General features: G+C 45.9%; 1 protein-coding gene and 1 long non-coding RNA gene across 6 annotated transcripts in view; both read left to right on the top strand.

Moving 5' to 3' along the window:
- Nucleotides 1-4,479, top strand: part of Chd6 (chromodomain helicase DNA binding protein 6) — a 235,537-nt gene extending 231,058 nt beyond the window's left edge. For all 5 annotated transcript variants that reach the window (XM_004858220.3, XM_087197902.1, XM_021239068.2 and 2 more), the window contains one exon: nt 1,423-4,479. In XM_004858220.3, coding sequence (XP_004858277.1) covers nt 1,423-2,319 — 897 coding nt within the window. In that variant the 3' untranslated portion in view covers nt 2,320-4,479. The remainder of the gene's footprint in view (nt 1-1,422) is intronic.
- Nucleotides 4,480-10,383: 5,904 nt separating this feature from the next.
- LOC147822216 (uncharacterized) lies at nt 10,384-16,028 on the top strand. Its single transcript, XR_015446108.1, has 3 exons — nt 10,384-10,500; nt 10,884-10,926; nt 15,923-16,028. It is a non-coding gene; the product is annotated as an uncharacterized LOC147822216 (long non-coding RNA).
- Nucleotides 16,029-23,364: the final 7,336 nt, after the last annotated feature.

Below are 23,364 nucleotides of genomic sequence, written 5' to 3' on the forward strand. Positions count from 1 at the left end.
GGCTGACCTCCCAGGCACCAAGAGGGAAGGGCTTTTTATCTTCCCCTTCTGTACAAGAAGACTGTCCACCCGACAACATGAATATAAGTCACCTTCTGTGCAGGTAGAGGGGAGCTACTAGTAATTGAACCCAGGGCCTTCATACGAGCTATATCCCTGGCCCTTTTTATTTTTCATTTTGAGACGGGGTCTCACTAACTTGACCAGGCTGGGCTCAGACTTGTGGTCCTCCTGCCCCAACCTCTTTCAGCATGTGCCACTGCACCCAGTTTTAAGTCACTTTTTTTAAAATCCTGTGGACATACTTTACTTGATAAGAGCAGTGAAAAGTGGAGGGCAATAGAGAGAAAGGGATATGCGTAGTTATCCAGGGAGGAGCACAGGGATTGTGGGCAGTAAGTCGTGAAAGAAATGGCTCCCTTTCAGTGGGGAAAACATTTTTCTCTTTAAGTGGAGGTTGTTTGCATCATCTGTGAAACAGATTCAGAGATTAATCCATCGTAATTGCAATGGTTGGTTTAATTACCTCTCTGCCTCCAGACCCTGTTTTCCAGGTGGCCGTTCCCAGCTGCATCCTTCCTGCCCCTAAGATCCTGAACCACCTTCTCAGAGAAAGGAGGGTATAGGGCCACAGCCTGGGCTTTCCTTGTCACCATGCTGCTGCCTTCTCACTGCCACCGTTAAGGCACTGTACTCTGATTCTGTGTGGCATAATTCTCCTGGTGTGTGATGAGGAAGGGTCCAAATGTGTAATGCTAGAAGCGCTGTGAGCAGAATGCTAACTGTGAAGCTTTTTACTAATGAAGAAAGTTGGAGAGTAAACTTCCAAAGAGAAGAAAAATACATGGGGTGGGGGTGGGGGTCCCAAGCAAGCTTTGCCTCCTGTGAGTCAGGTGATGTGTTAGATACTCCACTGTCAGTGACTTTAAGATAGGTATTGTTATCATTTTTCTCCAAAACTGACGTGTTAACTGACTCTCCTGAGCCCCACAGCAAGAGTGCTGCAGAGCCAGGATTTAAAAACTAGAATCCGTCTGGCTCCAAAACCCTGTCTTGCATTCTGTGCTTTGTTGCTTCGATACAAACCTTACTGTGTCATGACGAACGTGAATGTTGCCTCCTGGTGAAGGGGTTACAGCCTTGAATCTCAGCAAGACCCTGTGCATCTTCAATGCTGGTCTCCAACTCCTGGTTCTCTGCTAGCTTCTCACACAGTGGACCCTGCTCTTGCCAGTGAGAGTATTGGAAGCACTGCTTGGCGGTGACAGGCACCCTGGTTGTTCCCAAGCCACCAAATGCTCTTGACCTGCGTGAGCCCTTCGTGGAGCTGGGGACAGTGCAGAGCCCCAGTCATCATCACCCCAAGCTGACCCCCTGCAATCCAGTAACCTTCAGCATCTTATGTTTCTTTGTCCTTTTCAGGGGTTTCTCCCAGAAAACAAGTTCAATCACACCCTGGCTGAGCCTGTACTTCGGGATGCAGGCCCCCGCAGGAGGGGGAGGCGGCCTCGGAGTGAACTCCTCAAAGCTCCAGCCATTGTGGCAGACTCTCCCTCTGGAATGGGGCCACTATTCATGAACGGGTTGATTGCAGGCATGGACCTGGTGGGATTGCAGAATGTGAGAAATATGCCAGGCATCCCTCTCACCGGGCTGGTGGGTTTCCCAGCTGGCTTTGCAACCATGCCTACCGGTGAAGAGGTGAAAAGCACCCTCAGCATGCTGCCCATGATGCTGCCAGGCATGGCCACAGTACCCCAAATGTTTGGTGTTGGGGGACTCCTCAATACTCCCCTGGCAACCACCTGCACATCTACTGCTCCAGCCTCTCTCTCAAGCACAACAAAAAGTGGTACGACAGCCATTGAAAAGACTGCAGAGGACAAACCCAGCAGCCACGATGTAAAAGCAGACACATTAGCTGAAGACAAGCCTGGTCCTAGTCCATTTTCTGATCAGTCTGAACCCACAATAACTGCTAGTAGCCCTGTGGCTTTTAACCCATTTCTCATCCCAGGAGTGTCTCCTGGACTCATTTACCCATCCATGTTTCTCTCCCCTGGTATGGGCATGGCTCTGCCAGCCATGCAGCAGGCCAGACACTCTGAGATAGTTGGCCTGGAGAGCCAGAAGAGGAAGAAGAAGAAAACAAAGGGGGACAACCCAAACCCCAACCCAGAGCCTGCTCCCAGCTGCAAAAGGGAGCCAGGCCGTGATCAGAACTGCATCGAATCTAGTACCCCTTTACCCCCAGAGAGAGAACATGTGGCACAGGCTGGAGAAGGGGGACTCAAAGACTCCAATAATGACACCAATTAGAACTTTTTCGTTTAAGAAATTATTGTGACTTGTAAGTTTCTTATCCCATAAAGGTTTGTTACTTCCCTCACTTCACCTTCATAAGAACCTGTGTTTCCATAAGTAATATGACCTACCTAATTTCCTGTTTGAGAACTATGGTAACAGATGTTAATAGTTTCAGGGTCTTGCCACTTTGTTAGATAAGTGTCGTCTACCTAGTCTAGGAGGCACAGAATTCTCATTCAGTTATTCAGTCGTTCATTCCAGCAATTGTAGTTAATACAGTACTTGGTGACACACCCTGCCCCCTTCTCTTCCAAGTTTCCCACTTATCTGAGAAAAATGGCAAAAGAAAGCTGTCCAGGATTTACCATTGAAGGATCGAAGAACAGATACAAAGAGGAGCTCTTTTTCTTGTGAGCTAGGTTGAATAGGAAAAATGTAGCAAGAACACCAAAAAGCACAGAAAAAGGAAGTGCTGGTGTGTATTTTTGAGTTAAAATATATCCCTATTTTATCATGATTTCTGAATGAGTAGTATAGTCCGAAGTTTATAACTAATGGTTGAAAATGCATATATTGATTTTTATTTTGTTTGGTACTGAGGATTTAACTCAGGACCTTGCACTTGTGAGGTAGGCGTGGTGCCACTGATCTAAATCCCTGGCCTTTGATTTCTTTATAAAAAACAAAAACGTTGCCAGTAGTAATATAATTTCCCCCGTCATGGTTATTCAGTTACATGCAGGAAGAACTAATACTAGCTGACTAGGCATTATTTTATGTATATGTATCACACTTCTCCTCAGTTAAAAGGTGACTCTAAATTGGAGAAAGCTTCACACGCTTTTGAGTTACCACCAGCAGCCAGGGTGGGGCAAGGGCTCACACTTGCAGAGTTGCACGTTGCTTCACAAACACACCACCAGAACTGTGCTCTCACCTCCTTCTCCCAAAACCTCCTCTGGTCACTCATTTGTCTCATTGTGTTCCAAGAGTTCTAATGGGTTTTTATTTGTGCTTTCCTTCATCAGGAATAAGGCTTTCAGAGCCTGGGAGAAGATAGTCACTCAACACTTGGAAGGTTCTATCTTCAGGGTTATTCGAGGTTGTCAAAATGCACGAACCATCTTTCACACTACAACTGTGGAAAGTTTTTTCCCCTCTCTCCATTACTGCTTTACTCTTTATATCTTACAGTTGGGCCCAGATTCCAAATTATCACTTAGCTGAGACTGTTGCAAGTCAGCAATGTTCTCTGTCGTTCCTCTGCTTGCCCATGTTTAGGAACTGAGTGGGGAAGGACCCGCCCAAGCAGCACTTCCCATTTGCTTTCACCTTTGCACATGTGCATCACATCCCTCCCGATGCTCTTCTCCTTCATGGACAGCTCACAGTGGATCGGAGGCTTGAGAGGAGATTGCAGATCAGCACTCTAGGGGCACAGGGCTTGCAGGGCCATTGGAAGTGTTATGAGTGTTACTAGTACCAGTTTCACTTTGTGTTGTCACAATTCACTGTATTTTTTACCGTTTCTGTTACAGTTTTGCTAATTTATCAGAAGGTCCAAAAGTTTGACATAACTGTTTCAGTTCACATTATTTATTTATGATGCTTTTGTCATTGTCTTTTATACATTTGGAATTATAAATTATGTAAATGTTAAAATGAGCATCTCAAAGAAGTCTGTTAAGTTGTGACCAAAAAAATTCAATCAGATGTATTTTCAAAAAGCAGAGTCCCAGTTTTATGAATCAGAGATATAAACTAGAAATGCTATAACTGATCCTATGAGAAGAAAGAATCTGAAAATTGAATAAAACCTATTTAATGACATTCTTGTAGTGTAGATGGCCTATAATGCTGACAACAGATTTCTTAGAAATGCTGCTCTCTATTTAACTAACATTTTCTTCATTTTGCCTCCAGTGGAAGCAGAAAGGGTTTTTTCAGCTGTTAAATCCTAAAAATCAATATAATTTATTTATGTAAAAGAAAAAAATCACTCAATCGATATATTTTTGAACCTTTTAAGTACTAATTTTCTTTTTATCAAGTAGAAAAAAATGTATTTGCCCTAAATCCTTAAAATACAAATGCTATAAAAATTCCTGTATCTTGAAAGCCTTACTGCAAATGAGTATTATAGACATCCAGCACAGTCTGGTTTTCGTTGTTGTCCTTGTGTTGTTGTTGTTTTGTATGGAAAAGCTGCTTTCCCCAGGTTCCACGTAAACCTCCAGTAGGTCGCAGGGTTGAATGTGGATCTGACGTAAAAACCTACCAGCATGCTCAACCCCTTGTTATATCTTACCGAACCTGTATGTTAACTCGGGTGTTCAGGCTTCTGTTTGACTGCTTATTGTGACCCTGTTTTTGCAAAATGAAACTGACACTCTGTGGATTACTTGCTCTGTAAGGCATAAGTGCTTCTTATGATTATTTTGATATTTTTAAGAGCAAACCCCAAATTTAAACTCTCTTCAGCAAACTTGAGCCTTTTCATCTAATTCCATGTTACTTACAGCCATAACTTTTCTTGATCATTCTTCACCCCATGTCTCACATAATAAATTGTCTGTGGTCTTGATCCTGAATTTAAAAAAAAAATGTTTAAAAATCAAATTTGTATTTGAGGAATTCAGTGGCACTTGCATGTCTCTTACAGCCTTGGCATTTTACAAATGCATCATAGGTACTCAAGGAATCTACTGTCTTTCCTATGTGCCTCGTTCATGCTGAGCACCCTGTTGAAGCTTGCTAAATACTTAGCCATGAGTATTGGCCTGACCTGTATCTCACCCTCCCAGAGTACCACATTAAAATGTACCCTGGAAGGGAGTTGGCAGCACAGCTTCCTGCTCCCACACCTGGGTACCAACACTGTCAGCTGATGCCTCGCCAGCACCTTCACTCCTTACCAGATGTCCTGCCTCAAAATATGCACCTGGGACTTCTAAGGGAACTAGACTTTCTGAGTTGGAGCAGGTCCATAAGACACAGGGAACCAATAGTTGAAGTTCTCAAGGCTTTCTAAGAATTTTGTGGTCCTTTGAGAATCATGACTCACTGGGTATGAAGTTATCACTGAAGCCAGCAGGAAAGCACCAAACCCTCATTTAAGGCTGAGCAGACCCAGCCTCACCTTTTTGAGTCCCTACCAGGTGCCAACAGATAGGTGCAAGAATGGCCTGAGGAACACAAGTAGTATTGTTAAAGAAAGCCTGGGGTGGGGGGAGCCCTCTGGTACTGTTTTTTTGTTTTTGTTTTTGTTTTCAAGTGAAGTATTACAGGCTTTATATATCTAATCAAGACTTAGTCCTCCTGGATAGAGTAATAACTTACACAGAATCCGTAGTAAAGTCTTGGTTTCATTTTTGTCTCAGACCTTGTCCCAGTAAGTCCTACATCCGTAAACAAGGGCAGAATATATAGCTAGTCCAGTACCCTGGGCCAGTGTCGTGTTCTTGCCATAAGTGACCTCGTTTGTCCTCACAGCATTGAGGAAGCTGAGTAGAGGGAGGCTGCAGCTGATCTGACTAATGAAAGCCAACAAGCTGCCAAGACCATCATCAACCACAGAAAGCAGAGCTGGGGCTAGACCCCATGGTCCCATAGCTGGAGGAGGCAGCACCCAGTCCTGGCTTTTGTGAATCTGGGGGAAGGGATTGGACTCAGAAATATTGACACTGGGAAGAGTGGAACACTTGAAAAAGTGTCACCATCTGGCCCTCTGGAAAATTTTATGGTTGATTCATTTACACAGAATTCCTTAAAATTGTGTCTTGCAAGAATTACTGTTCATTTGTCTGACCTGGAAACTGCAGAAAGACTTCTTTCTTAAGTGAGCCCAGTGACTAAGATCTTGCTTCTAGACTGGCTGTGTTCTTGGCTTCTCCAAACCCAGCCTGTGTGGTTCAGGAGCTCAAGGCAGAGTCCTGAGACACACAGTTTATGCTTCTAGTGGCCACCATACTTGCAGAGCATCTGTGGGATTAGATGGGGGACAGGGAAAGGGTAAGTTAAGTTCTGTCTCCTACTAGGAAGACACTCCATGAGGTCAATGTGGAAATGGAAAGGAGGAGGAACTGTGATAAGTTTGTGCTGCGTGGAGTGCCATGGTGCTAGAGTTCTGGCTCGTCCCCAGCCCAAACCTTGGAGGACAAAGGAAGAGCTAGACTGAGAAGGGAAGGGGAATAGAGGCCCTGGCAGAGATACAGCTTCCATGAGGAAGAGGAAACAACACCTCTGCTTTCTTCATCTGTTTCCTCATCTGTAAAATGGGCAGAATTTCAATTTGTACCTAAAGGATTGTAGGTGGGATTGATGAAAATGTCAACTGCTTAATACTGTGCCCATTCTATTATAAGTCATTTATCTTTACTCCTTTTAAATAGCCAGTGAGGGAGGATTACCAGTCCCATTGGAAAGAGGAAAATCAAGAATATGGAAAGGGCAAAGAAGAGCTTGCTCCAAGTCCCAAGGCAAGTACAGAGGGGACCTGGGATTGGACTCAAAGCAGGGCAGGAAACCAGCTTTCTAGCCTGACTGTCCCAAAGGCCCTGCACATAAGAAAGAATCCTTTCTTATGTGCAGGGGATGAAGAGGCTATTGTGGAGCAGGGGATGGAGATGCCTGCAGATGTGAAGCCTCCCTCCATGTAAGGTTGCCAGACTTAGGGGAGAGAAGAGACATTTAAATTTAAGTTTCAGAATAACATTTTTAGTGTATCCCATGCAGTATTTGGTACATACTAATACTAAAAAAAAAAAAAAATCACTGCTTATCTGGGATTTAAATTAGATATCCTACATTTTATCTGTAGTACAGTACACATTTATAGTAGGCATTTCCTCTAGATGAGGTTTGCTCAAAGTGCTTTATGGCCATGTTCTGAATCCCTACAATAATGCTTTGAAATCACCTCCATATAGATGAGGGAACTAAGACCCAGAGACACTAAACAACTTGCCCAACCTTCTAGATGGCTGATATCAGAGAGCCCAGGACTGTTTCCAGAGTAGCACTGAGACCTATGGGGAAGCCAGGATAGAGGCAGGCTGCACCTCTGCAGTATAGTATGACAAAATAGCATGAACCATGATGAGCAGGGGAGAAGGGCTGTGGTGGTCCATGCTGCCAGTCCAGAGGCCAGTAGGGAGGCAGTAACTCATTTCTTCCCCATCGCTCCTATGCTGGTGTTCAGAGGCATCTGGGCGGGGCTTCAGTTTAGGGTCATCCTGGTGTCCAGGCTCAGACTCACCAGCCTCGGGCCTAAGGGCCACGTGAGAAGCAGCGTCTCCTTTGGTGGAAAGAGGGATGATGGGCTTGAGTGTAGAAGGGCCCAAGTGATGGAGGGGACCTGTCTGGGAAGGGGGAGACGGTGCATCTCAGCTACTGTGCTCTGGCTGTGACCTGTCCTCATATGCAGCACTAAAAGTTGCTCCAGCACAGCTTGGTTGGTCCTGCTCTGCAGGCCACTGTGCCAGGCTTTGATAGGCCTGAGCTCATTTTAACACAGGTTCCCCAGATGAAGACCCAGCTCAGGTCAGTGGTCACCTGCCTTCAGCAATACAACTAATGAGTAGAAAAGCAAGAATCTAGAAATAGGTCTGATTCCAAAATCTAGTATCCTTGCTCTGGTGTTGGCTTTGTACATGAAGCCACAGGCCCCAGACTAGCTTGACATTTATGAATTATGGAAGAAAGCAAAAGAATAGTTCATGAACATGAAAATTATATGAAATTCAAATTTCAGTGACCATAAATATTTATTAGAGCACAACCAACCACAATCATTTCCCTTATAGATTTTCTATGGCTGCTTTTATGCTAAAGCTGCAGTTGTCACAGAGGCCCTGTGGCCTGCAAATCCAAAATATTTTACTACCTGGCCCTTTATAAATACAGTTTGCCAAGCCCTGTCCCATAACGTCATTTCCATTAGTAGATTGAGTACAAAAACCAAGTCATTTAAAATATTTGATATTAAGTCATGTAGTTTTGTAGAACTATGAATCATAATAGAATGTGAGATACATTATATCCACATTTAAGATGAAACAGACTTCTGAGCAGCTCTGGACTTTAGGCAGGCCTCTCAAAGGGCCACTGTCAGGGCCCTAGGGCACCCTTTCACTTTGGCAAAAAATTGGAGCCACCCAGCCCCGCTTTCTCCATGCTGGATCTTGTTTGTGAGTTGTAAGAAAGCCAAGAGAGGACAGATTTGAATATGCCAACAAGAAAGAGGAAGAGGATCCAAAAAGCACAGGAAGAGGAGAGTTGGGAAGACACAGAGGAGACCAGGAAGCAAAACTATCCATGACTAAGGAAGGAGGCCCACATGAGAAGGTCCTCAGTCTGTGGCTGTGGGCTGACCCACCTACAGAGTGGGCCACAGGGAAACCTCACAGGAAGGCAGGCCTGGAGGATAGACACAGTGCTCACATTCTCAACTGAAGTCTAGGCAACAGGAAGGCCAGGCATGGGCAACTTAGTCCCAAAAGTGGTTCCAGGTCCATGCCAGGGCCCTGGCCCAGGCTGCCTGGTAGCCATGTCCTAGGAAACAGAGCTTAAAGAAAGACAGCAAAGAGCAAGTGAGACTCTGCAGAGTAAGAGAGACCCCCTCTCACTCTTCCCACACGCAGTAGCCAGGGCAGCAAGCATACCCCATGAGCCCCTTCCCATTGCCAACTTGACAGAGTTGATGAGCCAGCCTTGACCATCTGACAGAGATGATGAGCTGGCCTCCCAGAGGCACTGGGCTCTTGGAAGCAGATTGGGGACTTCCAGGCTCTCCTACATTGGGTCAAGCTGGCTGTGCCCTGCCATTGGTGACCTGAGTATGGTTGGAGGCCAGGATGACCTGCAGAGCAATTAGATCCATAATCATTGCCACCTCCTAACTCAACACCAGGTAGGGGGACTTGAGACTCAGTGGATCGTTACATTGCATTCAAGTCTCCTGTTGGCCTGTGTGCACTATGACACAGTGATGGTGCCATCGGTGCCCTCTGAATTGTCATGAGTGGCATTGGTCTGGGAGATTAGGCAGAGAAAGTACCACAGTTTTCAAAAGAGGAAAATGAAGGTTTACCTATCTATAGCCTAGTAAATTTGCATCAATTCCAGTGGGCAAAATTGTACAAAGACTTTTAAAGAATTTGTATTAATCTGCTTCAGCTTCCACAACAAAATACCATAGATGGGAGGAGTAAACAACAGACATTTATTTCCCACTATCTGGAGACCAGCGGTCCAAGATCAAGGTTCAGAAAGACCAGTTGGGTTTCTGGTGAGGGTTCTCTTGCTGGTTCGCAGATGCCATCTCATTGCAGGCTCACATGGGATCCCCTCGGTACAGACACATGGAAAAAGCAAGGTCTCTGGTGTCTCTAAGGACACTGATCCTGTGGCATCAGGACCCCACCCTTATAACCTCAGTTACCCTTAACCACTTTCTTAGAGACCCTATCACAAATACAACCTCACTGGGCTCAAATACAATTCATATGGGTTGGGAAGGGAGATACCAATATTCAGTCCACATTGTGCCCACAGTTTACTAAGGGCCATGAAGAGAGCAGCCATAGTGATGGACAAACTGGAGAATGATGGATATCCAATCCCCACTTGTATGACTGTACACAAAGGGAGCTAAGGAGCAGGCCTGTGTCCATCTAGAGAGACATCCATGGCTCATGGGCTCTTTTCTCAGATAAAGTGTGTAAACTCATGTGCCTTCCTGCATGACATGGGTGTGATTTAAGGCATGAGACATAGTAGAGACTCAAAACTCAACGTCTCTTGACTGTAAGAAGCCCCTGGTGCTGGCCATAGTCTGTGGATGCCAGGCAGGAGTATGGGCTCTGTGTTGCCTGGTATTTCATTCATCAGAGGACAGAAATTCAGATATTTATGTAAAATCCCCTGATTTTTAAGTGTGAAATAAATTCTGTTTTTTGACAGCCCACTAGGCAGACACGTATCTGTCCACAGGTTGAGACTAGTGTGCAGCATACAAGTTTGCTGCTTACGTAATTGTAGAACTACAGGCACTGACCGACTCCTGATATAACCAACAGGTGACCTGTGGACATAGAAGCAAGAGAGATTTAGAGGGAAATGATTCTTCTGTCCCCCACTGCCATGTCAGCTGGCTCTCAGAAGCAGACTACTACTAAAGGGTCAGGAGTCCAAGTAAGTGCAATGTACAGGCCTGGCTAAGAAGCCTTGCAGAGTCCCCTTGATCTAACCCATCAGAGGCCTCACAACTCTGTGGCTCCCACCACAATCTTGGGGTGACAACTGTGTCCTCAACCTTCTCTATCCCCAGCACATTTGGGCTCCAGAATTCTCCAAGATTTCCAGAGAGTGAGTAAGCTCACTACAGCCCCCTGCAGGTCAGAATGAGGAGGAAAGAAAGAGTCCAGGAGGGGCCCAGGCCTGGCCTCAGCTTTCCTTAGATGTTAAGTCTCCTTTCTGGCTCCAACCCAGAGGGGTCAGCCAAGGTCACTCCAGCAGTCTGACACCACTCCCCCCACCCCCTACTCCAGCTCTGATCCAGGCTTTTTCATTCACAGAACTCAGACTTTCCAGGCTGCAAATCAGGATGACAGAGGCAAGGTGAGTGTCTTCGGTGGGAGGGAAAGAGAAGAGAAAGCTGTTGGAAGGGTCAGTGGGGATTGGACCAAAGGAGCCAGCCTCTCTGAGGGCATCCCATCCATATCCAGCACCCAGAACCCTCCTAGAGCTGAGTACCAGCCAAAGACTTCTGGCCTCCTTTTCACAGGGTATCCCACAAGCTACCCTTCCCCTTTTGGCCATAGCACCTCCCTCAATGCAGCCCACAGGCCTCCCATTGACAGGCCAGTGAGAGGCACTGCCATCTATGCCCTGAGCTGTCCCTCAGGATCCATTCTTACCCCACAAGATAGTTCTCAGCATTCTGGGACACCTGAAAGACCCCGTGCCAACAGAGTGGAGATCCCCAAGTAGCAGTTGTTGGTACCAGTGTAGAAGAGTCCTCCCTTGTGCCTCTGTGGGACTGCATGCACGAAGCCTGAGGCCCCCTGCCCTCAAATTAGGTGAACACTGGGGAAACTCCACCCCATGCTCAAACACTGGTTGATCTGGGCCTTGGGTTCCCCAGAGTCCTGGGGAAAGAGCAACCAGGCCCCCAAGCCTGCAGCCTGGAGACCCTGCAGATTGACAGCAGCACAGAGCTGCCTGCAGGTGGGGCAGACCCAAGCTCTCCATAGTAGCTCACCAGGGCCAGGGACTGCAGGATCCCAGAGGGAGCCTGGCTTCTGGATGGCCTGGCGCATCTCTCTGGGGTTCTTCTTCCCTGTGAGTGAAGGCTGAGCTGGCTAACCCGGGGGTCCCACCAGCTCTGCCACCCTTGGCATGAAACCCTGAGATGCTGTGGTGGTCCTCAAACAAAGCTTAGCCTCAGGCTTTGGGGCCCCCTCTGGCTGAAGCTCAGCAGCTGATGTTTCTGTTCAATCTTGAGACTTGCAGCGGGGGTCCTGAGCCCCCCAAGCAGGGTCCCCACCTGCCTGTTAGGCTATTTCCCATGAGTCTTTTTATAAAGAGTTTGGCTGGGAGCCAGGGAAATTTTGGAAAGTATATGGGCCAAGCCAAGCTGTACAAACCTGTCTTCTTCCCAGAGCTGAAAGAGGCCAGGTTGTTCCCAAGTGTAGAGGCGGAGGCAGGAGATGGAAGAAGGAAGACAGCTATTTTAGGAGACCTTACATACTGCAGAGCCCCAAGCAGCAGTCCAGGGAAGGATAAGATGGGTAGGTACAGCCAGAGGAAGCACGGTTGGGGGCCTAGTACCAAATGTCTCCAGTAGTAACACAAATGAAGCATGCACACACACCGACTCAAAAGCAGTGAGGTACAGATATGGTTACACAGGTACCACAGTATGCAAATGTGTATAAACTTACGCTACTGTGTACAGAAATACACATAGACACCTATACCTAGGTAGTTACTCTAGATGCAGAGACATGCACAAACATGCCCGTATAGACAGACAGTGGTACACATCTGTAAAGATACACATTTAAAGAGGCACCCTGCCGACTGAGCCATGCCAGGCCAAACCCAGGAAACTGGGAGAGGCTTGAATTCCCTGTCCATCCAAGTCTCTGGGACCTAACATACACAAACATATGCGCACATGCTCACACACACACACACACCCTGGGAGGGAACCACTTTCTTCATGGGAGCTTTTTGGATCCAGCACAACATGCAATCAAGACCTTGTGCTGGGAAAGAAAGCGCCTTTGTCTGCTGGGACTGGGGCAGTGGGAGCAGCTGCAGCCTCCTCCAGAATAAGGGCCAGGCCAATTCCTCACCCCTGGGAAGAAGGTCAGGTCAGGCCTGGGATGGGGAGGCTAGGAGGTGGGGGCTCTGGCAGGCCCTGCCACCAATCCCAGGATGCAGCTTCTGGCTGGTGGCACAAAGCCTAGAAAGCAAGTTGTCCCGGCCCTCTGACCTGGTCTGGCCCAGTCCCCAGAACAACAGTGGTTCTGACCTTCAGCCCTGGTGCTACGCTGACCTGACTGAGGCCTGCTCTGTGTCTTCTGTGTGCCTATAGCCTCACTAATTTTTTTTTTTTTTTTTTTTTTTTTTTAGCAGAGAAAAAGGTCAGGCTCTGGAATTAGAAAGATCTGAAATTAATAATCCCAGCATTCTGGGTGGCTGTTTCAGGAGGATCGAAAGTCCACGCCCAGCCTGGGCAATTTAGCAAGACACTCTCAAAATTTAGTAAAAAAAAAAAAAAAATTAAAAAGGGCTGATAATGTAGCTCTGTGCAAAGGCCCTGGGTCCAATCCCCAGTACAAGAGGTTGGGGGAGGTTAGGAAGGAAGGAATTGAGCTATGGTTTCATCTCTGTCTAGTTGGGTGACTTTGAGAACATGCTAAATACTCTTGAGCCCTAAATTTGAGCTATTACTTTTACATGGTCAGTGTTCAAAATACAGAAGCAAGTCCTCTTTACTCAGCCCAGAGTGTTCAGTGGCCTTCTCTCTGTGCACACAGTATCTGTGGACCTGGGAACGCTGGCCAGGGCCAGCTCCAGGCAGTCTCTCCTGCTTCTGTAGTCCCAGAGAGAGCAGTTCCCAGGTCCCATTTGCAGGGCTTCCCTCTTTGGAGCTCTCTTCTTCCTTTTGCACTTTTCCCACTCCCAAGCACCCTGCCATGGTGCCACAGAGGGCCCAGTGCCCTCTGCACCTCCTCACCACGTTCTGAAGGTGCCTAAGACCTGTTCCCTTGAATCTGAGTACCAAACCTTAATTAGGAACAACCAACCCCATTTTCTAACTCAAGAAAAGTGCTATGGTTAGGGGTGGTTTGTCCCTTCCAAAATTCATCCTGCAATTTAATCCCCAAAGTCATAGTGTTGAGAGGTGGTAGAAGTGTGTGGGTCACAGGCAACGCCTTCCTGAGGGGATTGACACTATTCTCTGCTCACGAGAGTGGGTTCATTCTCACAAGAGGGGCCTGTTCCAAAGCAACGCCACCCTCTTGCCTTTCCTCTCTCCTCCACACACTGGTGTTCCCTTCCACTTTTCCACCACGTCATGATGCAGCAGAAGACCCTCAGGTGTGGCTGCCCAATCTTGAAATTCTACCCTCTAGAACTGTGAGCTAAATAGTGTCAGGTTTTTTGTTATAGCAATGCAAAATGGACTAAGAAAAAATTATTTAACCTTGGGAGCTGTAATCACCCTGCAAGTGCAGACACACTTCTTTCTTTGCAACACCCTAAAACTTCGGAATGTTGCTCTCACAGCTCTTTTTTGCCTCCAAGTGGTTCCCTGGTAGACTGTGGACATCTCAAGGGCAGGGGTGTGCCTGGCCCACAGCCTGCTGGGAGCCTCTCATAGTGGACCCAACAGTGGCTTTCAGTAGTTCAAGTGCATTCAGGTACCAATATTCCTTGGTATATTTCTCTCTTTTGATCCTATTGTAACTTGGCATCTGTCTTAATTACGATATAATTAATGAGACATAATTTAATCATAGTTCAATAACTTGTGTCCTTATTTTTAATAAAATCATTGTTTCTGGAAAGAAATGGACTGAACCTGAAACTTGGCTAGGGGAGTGTCAGCTCAGTCCTTGTGCTGTCACCCTTGGTCTGCTTAACTGGTTCATATAATAGTGGTTGAACATTTTCCCCGCACCAGACCTGGAGCGGGGAACAAGGCCCAGGGAAAGACCATTCTAGACCCATCGTGTGGATGCTCCCAGTCCATTTTCTGTTGCAGTAACTGACCACAAACTGGATTAATTTATAAAGAATAGAGATTCATTCAGCCCACAGTTCTGGGGACTGGGTAGGCTAAGCACAGGGTACTGGCAACTGAGGGGCAGGGCTTCTTGCTGCTTCATAACAGTGAAGGGCCTCATATCTCATAAAGATGGAGGACATGGGTGGGGATTTAGCTCAATGGTTCCTCTGCCTGCCTCAAAAGTGGAAGGTCCCAAGTTTGTTCCCTGGTACCAAATAAATAAATAAATAAAGACAGAGGACTTATGTGTCAGCTCAAGTCTCTTCCTCTTCTTATAAAGCCACTAGTCTAATCATGGGGGTCCCACCTTGGTGACTTCATCTAACCTAAGTACTTCCGAAGGCCCCACCCCTGACCATTAACATAGGAATGTGGAGATTTGAGGGTGGTGTTCAAACTAGTGCAGGGACCTAGGTAGTTGAGCAGAGAATGGCAATCGAGTGTGACAAGGCCTGTGGGACCCCAACGGGAGTTTCCTGGGTGGGGTAGAGAAGAATTGGATCAAAGATGGTTCTGCAGTCCAGGGAATATTTGAGCTGAACCCTGAGTAGCAGTTGGATTTGTTTCAGGTAGAGATGAGAGAGGGCAAGCCAGACAGACCAGCATTTGCAAAATTCATGGAAATAGGGAAATGTCTGATGTGTGAGAAGGAATGGAAAAGTGTTCCATGTCCTAGGTGGAGAGAGAGGAGACAGTTTGGGCTGAGCCAGGGAAACAACTGGCATGAGACAGGACTGTGACTGCCAGGGAGGGAGACTGGGGAACCCCTGCCGCAGGAAGGGCCCCCAGCTCTAGCCTGGAGCTGCCCTCGGGAGCTGTCCCTGCTCGCTGCAGCTCAGCCCCACCCTCCCCACCTTCATCCTGGGAAACTCTGCCTTCATTGTGGTCAGATTCCCCTCTGCTGTGGCTTAGGGAACAAAATTATGAAGCAGACATTCTTGTGTGAGCTCTTTACATATTAAAATCTTGACCCTTTTTTTCCCAATTTGACCTTTATTTTATTTTGTTTTGATGGAAAGAAGCCTCACATTGTTATGTTATAATAATCTTTTAAGCTATTCGTATGTTCTCTGTCCTAAAATTGCATGAGTGCTATGGGTCTTTTTATGGTTTAATGTCTAACATTTTTTTCCTAACATTTAAACCTTAAAGCCATCTGCAGTTTATTTTGGTGTAAGGTAGGAATCTAATTTTATTTTTTCCAAACCGTTAGCCAGTTATCCACTCCCATTTTCAGAGCAATTCATCATTTCTGCACTAGTTTGTTTATTTTTTTCAAATTTTCATTTTCCCTCTACTCAATTTTTAAAGGTCTAGTTGCTATTAAGAAAAAAGAAGAATGAGAAGAAGAAATATGGAAATATATCGCTCAGAAAGTAAAAGCCCTCACTTCTCACCTCCCCAAGGTAATACCCACTAACTGTTATACCTTCATTACTGTGTTGTAACACATATTAGGTTTCTCTTAAATAGAGGTATATGGAGGAGAAAATCCAAACAGGATCACATCTCTAGATAACATTAAAAATATGTTGACTTTAAACACACACACACACACACACACACACACACACACACACAGCTAGGCATGGCACTGTCTACCTGGAGTCCCAGCACTCTAGAAAGCTGAGGCAGGAGGATAGCAAGTTCAAGCCAATTTGGTCAATCTAGCAAGACCCTGTTCCAAAATAAAAAATAAAAGAACTGAGGAGGTAGCTCAGTGAAAAGGGGTTCAATCCCATACACCCTAAAAAAAGAAATAACGTACAGATGATGTTGGAAAAGTCAAACAATTCTGAAAGATACAAAATGAAAAATAAGTACTTCTCCTCTCACTCACTTCAGTCTCATACCAAGTCCTTGTCCCCAAAGGTAACCATGGTCAAAAGTTCTTATTTGCTTTAGTTTGAAGTGCGTTTCTCTGCCATATTCCACACTTTCATCTGTAGACAACTCTATTTCTGGACTTTGTTGTCTATGTCATCCCTTTCTCTGCTATTCTGGTACTAGTACCAGACTGTTTAAAGTATTTGAGTTTTACTGTATGTTTCAACAGCTGGGAGGGCAAGTCCTGCCTCGCTGTTCTTCATTTACAGAAATGCAGTGACTATCCTATACTTATTTTCCACATCAACTTTATATCGCACCTCCAAGCATTTGATTGGAATTTTGTTGAAATTGTATTGTTCTCATGGCTTCATTAGGGGAGGCTATTTTCTTTATATAAGAGCTTCCCGTTTGACACCTCTGTCCTGTGACTGCATGCAGACTCTGAGACTTTTCTTGTTTGGGAGCTTGAGCGTCCCTCAGCAGAGCATCTTAATCTCAGCCTGTCTGGTGTTGCAGCTGCAGCCATCTAAAAGGAAAAGGATTGGCGACCTGGTCTTCCTGCACCCAAGGGCCATGAGTTAGGAGAAGGGTGTACGCTGCTCAGCAAAGCTCCAGAGAGCAAAACTCAGACCAGTTGGGGGTCACCCAGAGGCCACCTTTGGCTCAGCAGTCGGAAAAATGTTCTATCTGTTGGAGCTGCAGGGCCATGGAACAAGCTGCAGAAGGGGGGCGGAGAGCTCTCCACTACTGGCTCTGTTCCAGTGTTCCAGGGAAAATGCAGCCTATGATACCCAGAGGCCTCCTGGTTGGTGACAGGCATGGGGAAGGATGCTGGGTCAGCAGGGCCCCGGGTCTTTCCACTCTGCTCAGAAAGCCCCAAGGCTTTCCAACCCCACTTTGTCCTGCTTACCTTATTTCCCTTTTTGCAATGACCCTTCCAGGTGGAATAGTGTTACTCTATCTTCCATGCAAAGGCAGGGAGTCTCAGCATACCAAGTGACTTAACAAAGATCACCCAGCAAGGACTGGTGCCACTGGGATTCCAAAGCATGTCCTCCTGAACTGCCTTCCTATGATTGTCTCCTGGGAGTCCCTGCTCACAGTCATGGCTGACAATAGAGGGCCCAGGGCACCTTTCCCACCTTTCAGTCCAGAGACAGCTGCTGGCCAGGTGAGTAGCCCAGCGGGCAGCAAGAAGTCACCTTCAGCCTGTCTTCCATCCCTGGTTCTGCACGTAGGGCTGCCTCTCTCCCCCGGGCAGCTCTTAGCTTGGCTCACAATGTCCCCAGGGGGCCAATGGGCTTCTTGATTCCAGGCTGCACATCTGGAAGTTGACACTATTAAAACAAACCCCATTATATAACAAACGGACATCTGGAACCCATTAACACAGAGTTTTTAGGAAAAGAAATTGTTTTGGATGTGCTCTCTCCTTAGAATGTGGCAAAGTGCCCTTCCCCTGACTGTCCAGGAACCCAGGGACAAGTGGCTTCTCCTGAGCCCTCCATCTCAGGCCAGGCCAGAGGTGGACTTGGCAGAAATAGGGACAGATCTCTCACCAGACAGGCAATTTCATTGACTCCTGCTGCGTGCATTTCCTCAAGCCTCCTTTCTAATTTAATTTAAATATGTAGTTAGCAAACACTTGAATGCCTACTATGTGCAGCTGTTCCATATCATTCACATGCTGCCCCACACCCCCAACTCACTGAACCTAAGTCATCCATCATGGCTTGAGAAAAAAAGACCATGAATCAGGTGTGGTACACATGGGTGGTTTAGTTCCAGCTATTCAGGAAACTGAGAAGCAGGATGACTTGAGCTCATGCATATGGCACCAGGCTGGGCACCATAGTGAGACTCCATCTCGAAAACAAACAAAAAAAGAAAAAAGACCGTGGACTTCCCAGGGTTTGAAACAGCTGTGTTCCAACATTTCTGGGCCTCACGTCCCTCGAACACCAGGCCGGAACACCTTAGCTGATCTCTAGAACTCCCAGGCACCCTCAAGCCTCTCCCAGAATTGAGCCCTACTCTTCATCCCTGGGCACAGGCATACCAGCAACTAAACAATGGCTGAGGCACTGTACACAAATGACTGGGGCATGAGGTGGTTGTCTCTGAGTGGACCTTGATATAGCAATGAAGAGCCTTTGTGAGAAATATCTGGCTAACGTTTTCAAATAGAAATTTTATTTTCTTAACCCCCCTAACAGTTTATAATGAAAATGTTCCAATATATAGAAAATTTGAAAGAATTAAACACCCATGTATGTATACCCACCACCTAGATTGTAAAACTATTAACAATGTGCTATATTTGCATTTTTACCTAAGTATTCCAACCATCAAATCAAAAGTAATTTTCAGACATCAGTACACTTTACCCCTTAATACTATGCAGGCATATTATTAACTAGAGTGTAGTGTTTCTTTCTGGTTTTCTTTGAGGCAAAATTGACAGAGTGAGATGCACAATTCTTTTTTTTTTTTTTTAGTACTGGGGATCGAACTTGGGACCTTGAGCTTGCAAAGCAGGCACCGGAACCACTGAGCTAAATCCCCGGCCCAAGATGCACACTTCTTAAGTAAACTATTTCAGTGAGCTTGACAAATACAGATACCTGCATAGCTCCAACCCCTATCATGATATACAACATATCATCAACCCCAGAAGTTCCCCATGCCCCATCCCAGTACATCTCCAACCCACACTCCTCCCAGAGGCAGCCACTATTTTCGCTATTTTCACATAGATAAGGTATTATGGGCTGAATTGTGATCTCTCAAAATTTGTATCTTGAAGTACTAACCCTTAGTACTTCCAAATGGGACTGCATTGTTTAAAGGATGTTTAAAGAAAGAGGTGTTTAAAGAGGTAATTCAGTAAAAATGAGGTCATTAGGGTGGGCCCTAGTCCAGCATGACTGGCGTCCTCATAAAAAGAGGAAATTAGGACACTGGTACAGGGAGGAAACCATGTGGCGACTCGGCGAGGACAGTCACTTAGGAGCCCATGGGAGAGGCCTCAGAAAGAGCAACTTGTTCCACACCTTCTCCAGAAGTGGCAGGGAAAACAGAGCTCGGTCACTTAAGGCACCAGTCTGGGGTACTCGGCACTCTGCCTTGGCGGCCCTGGCAGACTATATACTAGGTTTGCCCTTTTAGGGGGTGGGGGTGGAGACAGGATCTCACTATGTAGTTCAAGCTGGTCTTGAATTCACTGTGTATCCCAGGCTGGCTTAAAACTTATGGCAAACCTCCTGCCTCAGCCTCCAGAGTATGAGGATTACAGATATGAGCCACTATGCCTGGCTTGCCTTTTATAGAATTTAATATAAATAAAGTTAAATGCAGTTATTAATTTGTGTCTGGTTGTTTTGCCCAACATAAGACTGTTGGAATTCAACCATGTTGCTATGAGAACCAGTGCTTTGCTCCTTTCGTTGTTGACTAGTATTCCATTATATCACTATTCCAAAATTTGTTTAGAATTTGGGCAATTTTTTTTAATAACAAGAATCATTTGGTAATGGTTCACTTTATGTCAGCTCAGCAACAGAGTGGATATTCTACTCACAAGGGAGCTTCAGAACTGCTGAGTGCCTGTTCATCCTGATAAAGCATATTGTATGCCTCCTGGAATGAAAAGCTCCCCAAGATGTGATTCAATGGTAGCACATCATTTTTATCTGTGCTGATGCAGACAAATCCATGCCACAGGGGCCTCAGATTATCATCCATCTGGTGACAAATAACACAGCGATTACACAAGATTTGGAATCGGGACGCCATGGCATTGAGTCGTCCTTGCTCTGTGTCCACTTCATCTCTCTGAGCCTCATGTTCCTCCCAGGGAAAAGAAGCTCATGGTTCTTTCCTCAGGCCGCTTGAAGGTTGAAGGAACTGATACGTATAGTGCAGAAAAAGCGAAGGCTCAGAAAGTGTTCCGTGTTGTGATTTGTCTTACTCGGCAGCCATTAGGGCCTGAACCTCTCACAGGAAGGGGCAGCAAATGTGGATTTACGGGCCACCAAGAGTAGAAAATTAGCTTCCTGCACTGTCCTATGTAATAGCTGAGACCAAGGAGCAGGGTGGGGAAGACCGTGTCAAATCACCACGCTGCCGAGATCAATTAAACTGACGCAATCGTAGCAGAGGTAGTACTTTAGGGTTTCATAAAGCACACCCTCAATTGTGGGATCAAAGTGCTCCCAGTGTGCCCAAGTTTTGCATGTGTTTGACTGTTTCCATGTGTTATTTTGTTCCATCTGAATGGGGCAGTTCAGAAATTTACTTCACTTTGTCACGATCATTTCTGGCAAAGTATGAATTTAAATTTGATGGTCTAGGAACCGACACTTTATAGTAGATATTAATACTTTTCCTTTGACAAAATGGGAGAAATGCATAATCCAAATTGCCATCATTTGTTTTATTTCAGAAATTCTTTTCTTCTGAAAGAAACATTTTCAACTTTGAAGTCCTTAGGAATTACTTTTTGGCATAATTTATCCACTCTGTCCCAAGTGGCCTTGAAAGGCAAATAATTTAGCTCTGATGATTATCCTTTTTTGGCTTCTAAAGACAAGGAAAAATGTCTATATTTCACTTTGAAGCTTATTAGAAGAAAATTCCTATGACACTTATCCTAGAATAAAGAAATTTAAAACAAAAGATAAATTCAGATTTGGAAACAATGATGGCAATTCGATTGGGTCACCTGTGGGATGTGAAGAGTCATTTACTACAATTTCCTGTGGCTTGGCAGTGTGTGATGTGTCCATTTGCAGCTGAAGATGCCTTGAGAGGCCCAGCACAAAATGTGCTGGAAAGAATTCACCCTGCCTCCTCACAGTTCATCTTCACCTGCTTCCACAAGCTTGGAAAACTCTCTTCATAGGTATATCCTGTCATGCCAAGAACAGAACTGAGAGCATTTAAGGTTCTCTCCTTTCCTCCTCAAATGACATTACCATGACCAAAAGAAATATAGAAACTCCTCAACCCTCCTTCAGTACTGCTCAGGTTTCTGTGCACACTTGCCGTGTAGCTACGTGTGTCATCTTGGACCTGGCCAGAGGGGTTTATTCAAATCAATTGCACTTGGCTGGTTTTTTGAGAATTTTTTTCTTTTTTTTTAGAGGGTGGAGAAAGTTGCAAGGGATCAATTCCAGGGCCTCACACATGCTAAGCACACACTCTGCCTCTGAGCTACACCTCTAACCTGCTCTATTTTATAATCTTGTGCTAGAGGGTTGATCTCAGTCATCTCAACAACATCCATGAAACCAAAAACCTCTCTCTCTCTCTTTCTCTCTCTCTTTCTCTCTCTCTCTTTCACTGAGACGGGGCCTCACCAAGTTGCCAAAGCTGGCCTCAAACTTACAGTTTGCCTGCCTCAACCTCCTGAGTGACCAGGATGCCATGTGTGCACATCACAAGCCTCTCTTTAGTCAAATCTTGCCAATGATGGCAGCTTGAAAGTCCCACTGCCCTCCTTTCCCAGCTCCAAAAGTGCTGCAGTGGCTGGGCTAAGCTCCAGCATCAGCTAGCAGCCAGACCTGACGGGTAGGGCAGTGCCTAAGTGCTGAGAGGTTTGGCTCAAGATTTAGTCTCCCTCTAGGCCAGACAGTAGAGACTGGCCCCAGAGAGCCCTGGGTGAGAATCAGATCTCCACTGTTACAGAAGAGAGCTTGGCATAGGATCCACCAGAGAAGAGGCCCAGTCAGTAGCCCTGGATGGGCCTGAGTGGACACATACATCCCCCCGCCCCCGGGGCTGACAGATGGAGAAGCAGAGTGCTCCCTCCTGGAGCACAGCAAGGCACAGTGAGTTTGTCAGCTGGATGTGGGCCATAGGAATGATGATTGCTACAAGAAGACAGAGGGAGGGAAGACTGCACCTGAGGAAATCCAGCAACCAGGAAGGAAAAGCCTGCGATATGCTGGGAGCTGCAGGAAGAGACCAGCTGCAACCTGCAAGATGACAGGAAAAAGAACATAAAACAATAGGAATACTTTTTTTAAAATCAGATAAAAAATAAAATTCTTTCCTAAATGAGGAAACATGGTTTTAGATTTAGAATTAATTGGAGGAGGGATGGAAATTTGCAGGAACCAAGTGGAAGTGATAATCAGAAACCCAAAGCAAAACTGTACAAGAAAAATGGCATAAAGAAAAATAACCATCTAGGAAGACAGGGATCTAGGAGGCATAGTTCATGAATGATAAAAATAAGCATTAAAATCCTACGAGGAAAACAAAGCACAAATGGAAGAGAAGCAGTCGTTTTTTAAATAGGCAAACTTTCCGTGGTTTGGAGAATGCCTTGGGTTCGCAGATTGGAAGGCTCCTTGAGTTGCAGGCAGGAAGGATGGAAAAAGACACACAACGATGCAGAATCTGGGAAGATTCCGAAATTCCATGGTTAAAGAGAAAAGTCATATAAACTTCCCGAAGAAAATAAGTCGACAGAACTAGGAGAATCAGAGTAAAATCAGTGCTGGGAGGCAGTGTGAATCACCTCCCCAGTCCACGGAGAAAGCCTCCCTGTACCAGCCGGCCTGCCATTGCCTAGCCAGGGAGGAAAAAGCCAAAGGCCAGAGAATTTCGTCACACAGAGGAAGATAAGACAGACATCTAATCAGCCAATAAATGAATCCAGTGGAGATGTGAGAAATGAAGAGAAGAGGAAGCCATGGTGAGCCATGAACCAAAATCTTGGTGTGGTAAGTCAGCACCAAGGGAATAAAGATGAGACAGTGCTATGGTCTGAATCACCCCTCAAAGACTCACACTGATACAGCTATGGTGGTGTAAATTTCTAATAACAGCTACTTGGAAGGCTGAGGCAGGAGGATCAGGAGTTCAAGGCCAGCCTGGGCAACTTACTGAAACCTTGTCTCAAAATAAAATTTTAT

Source organism: Heterocephalus glaber, unplaced genomic scaffold (genome assembly GCF_053883595.1).
Source record: "Heterocephalus glaber isolate CG9 unplaced genomic scaffold, H.glaber_assembly_v1.0 deba00001673, whole genome shotgun sequence".
In the NCBI taxonomy this organism is placed as follows: domain Eukaryota; kingdom Metazoa; phylum Chordata; class Mammalia; order Rodentia; family Bathyergidae; genus Heterocephalus; species Heterocephalus glaber.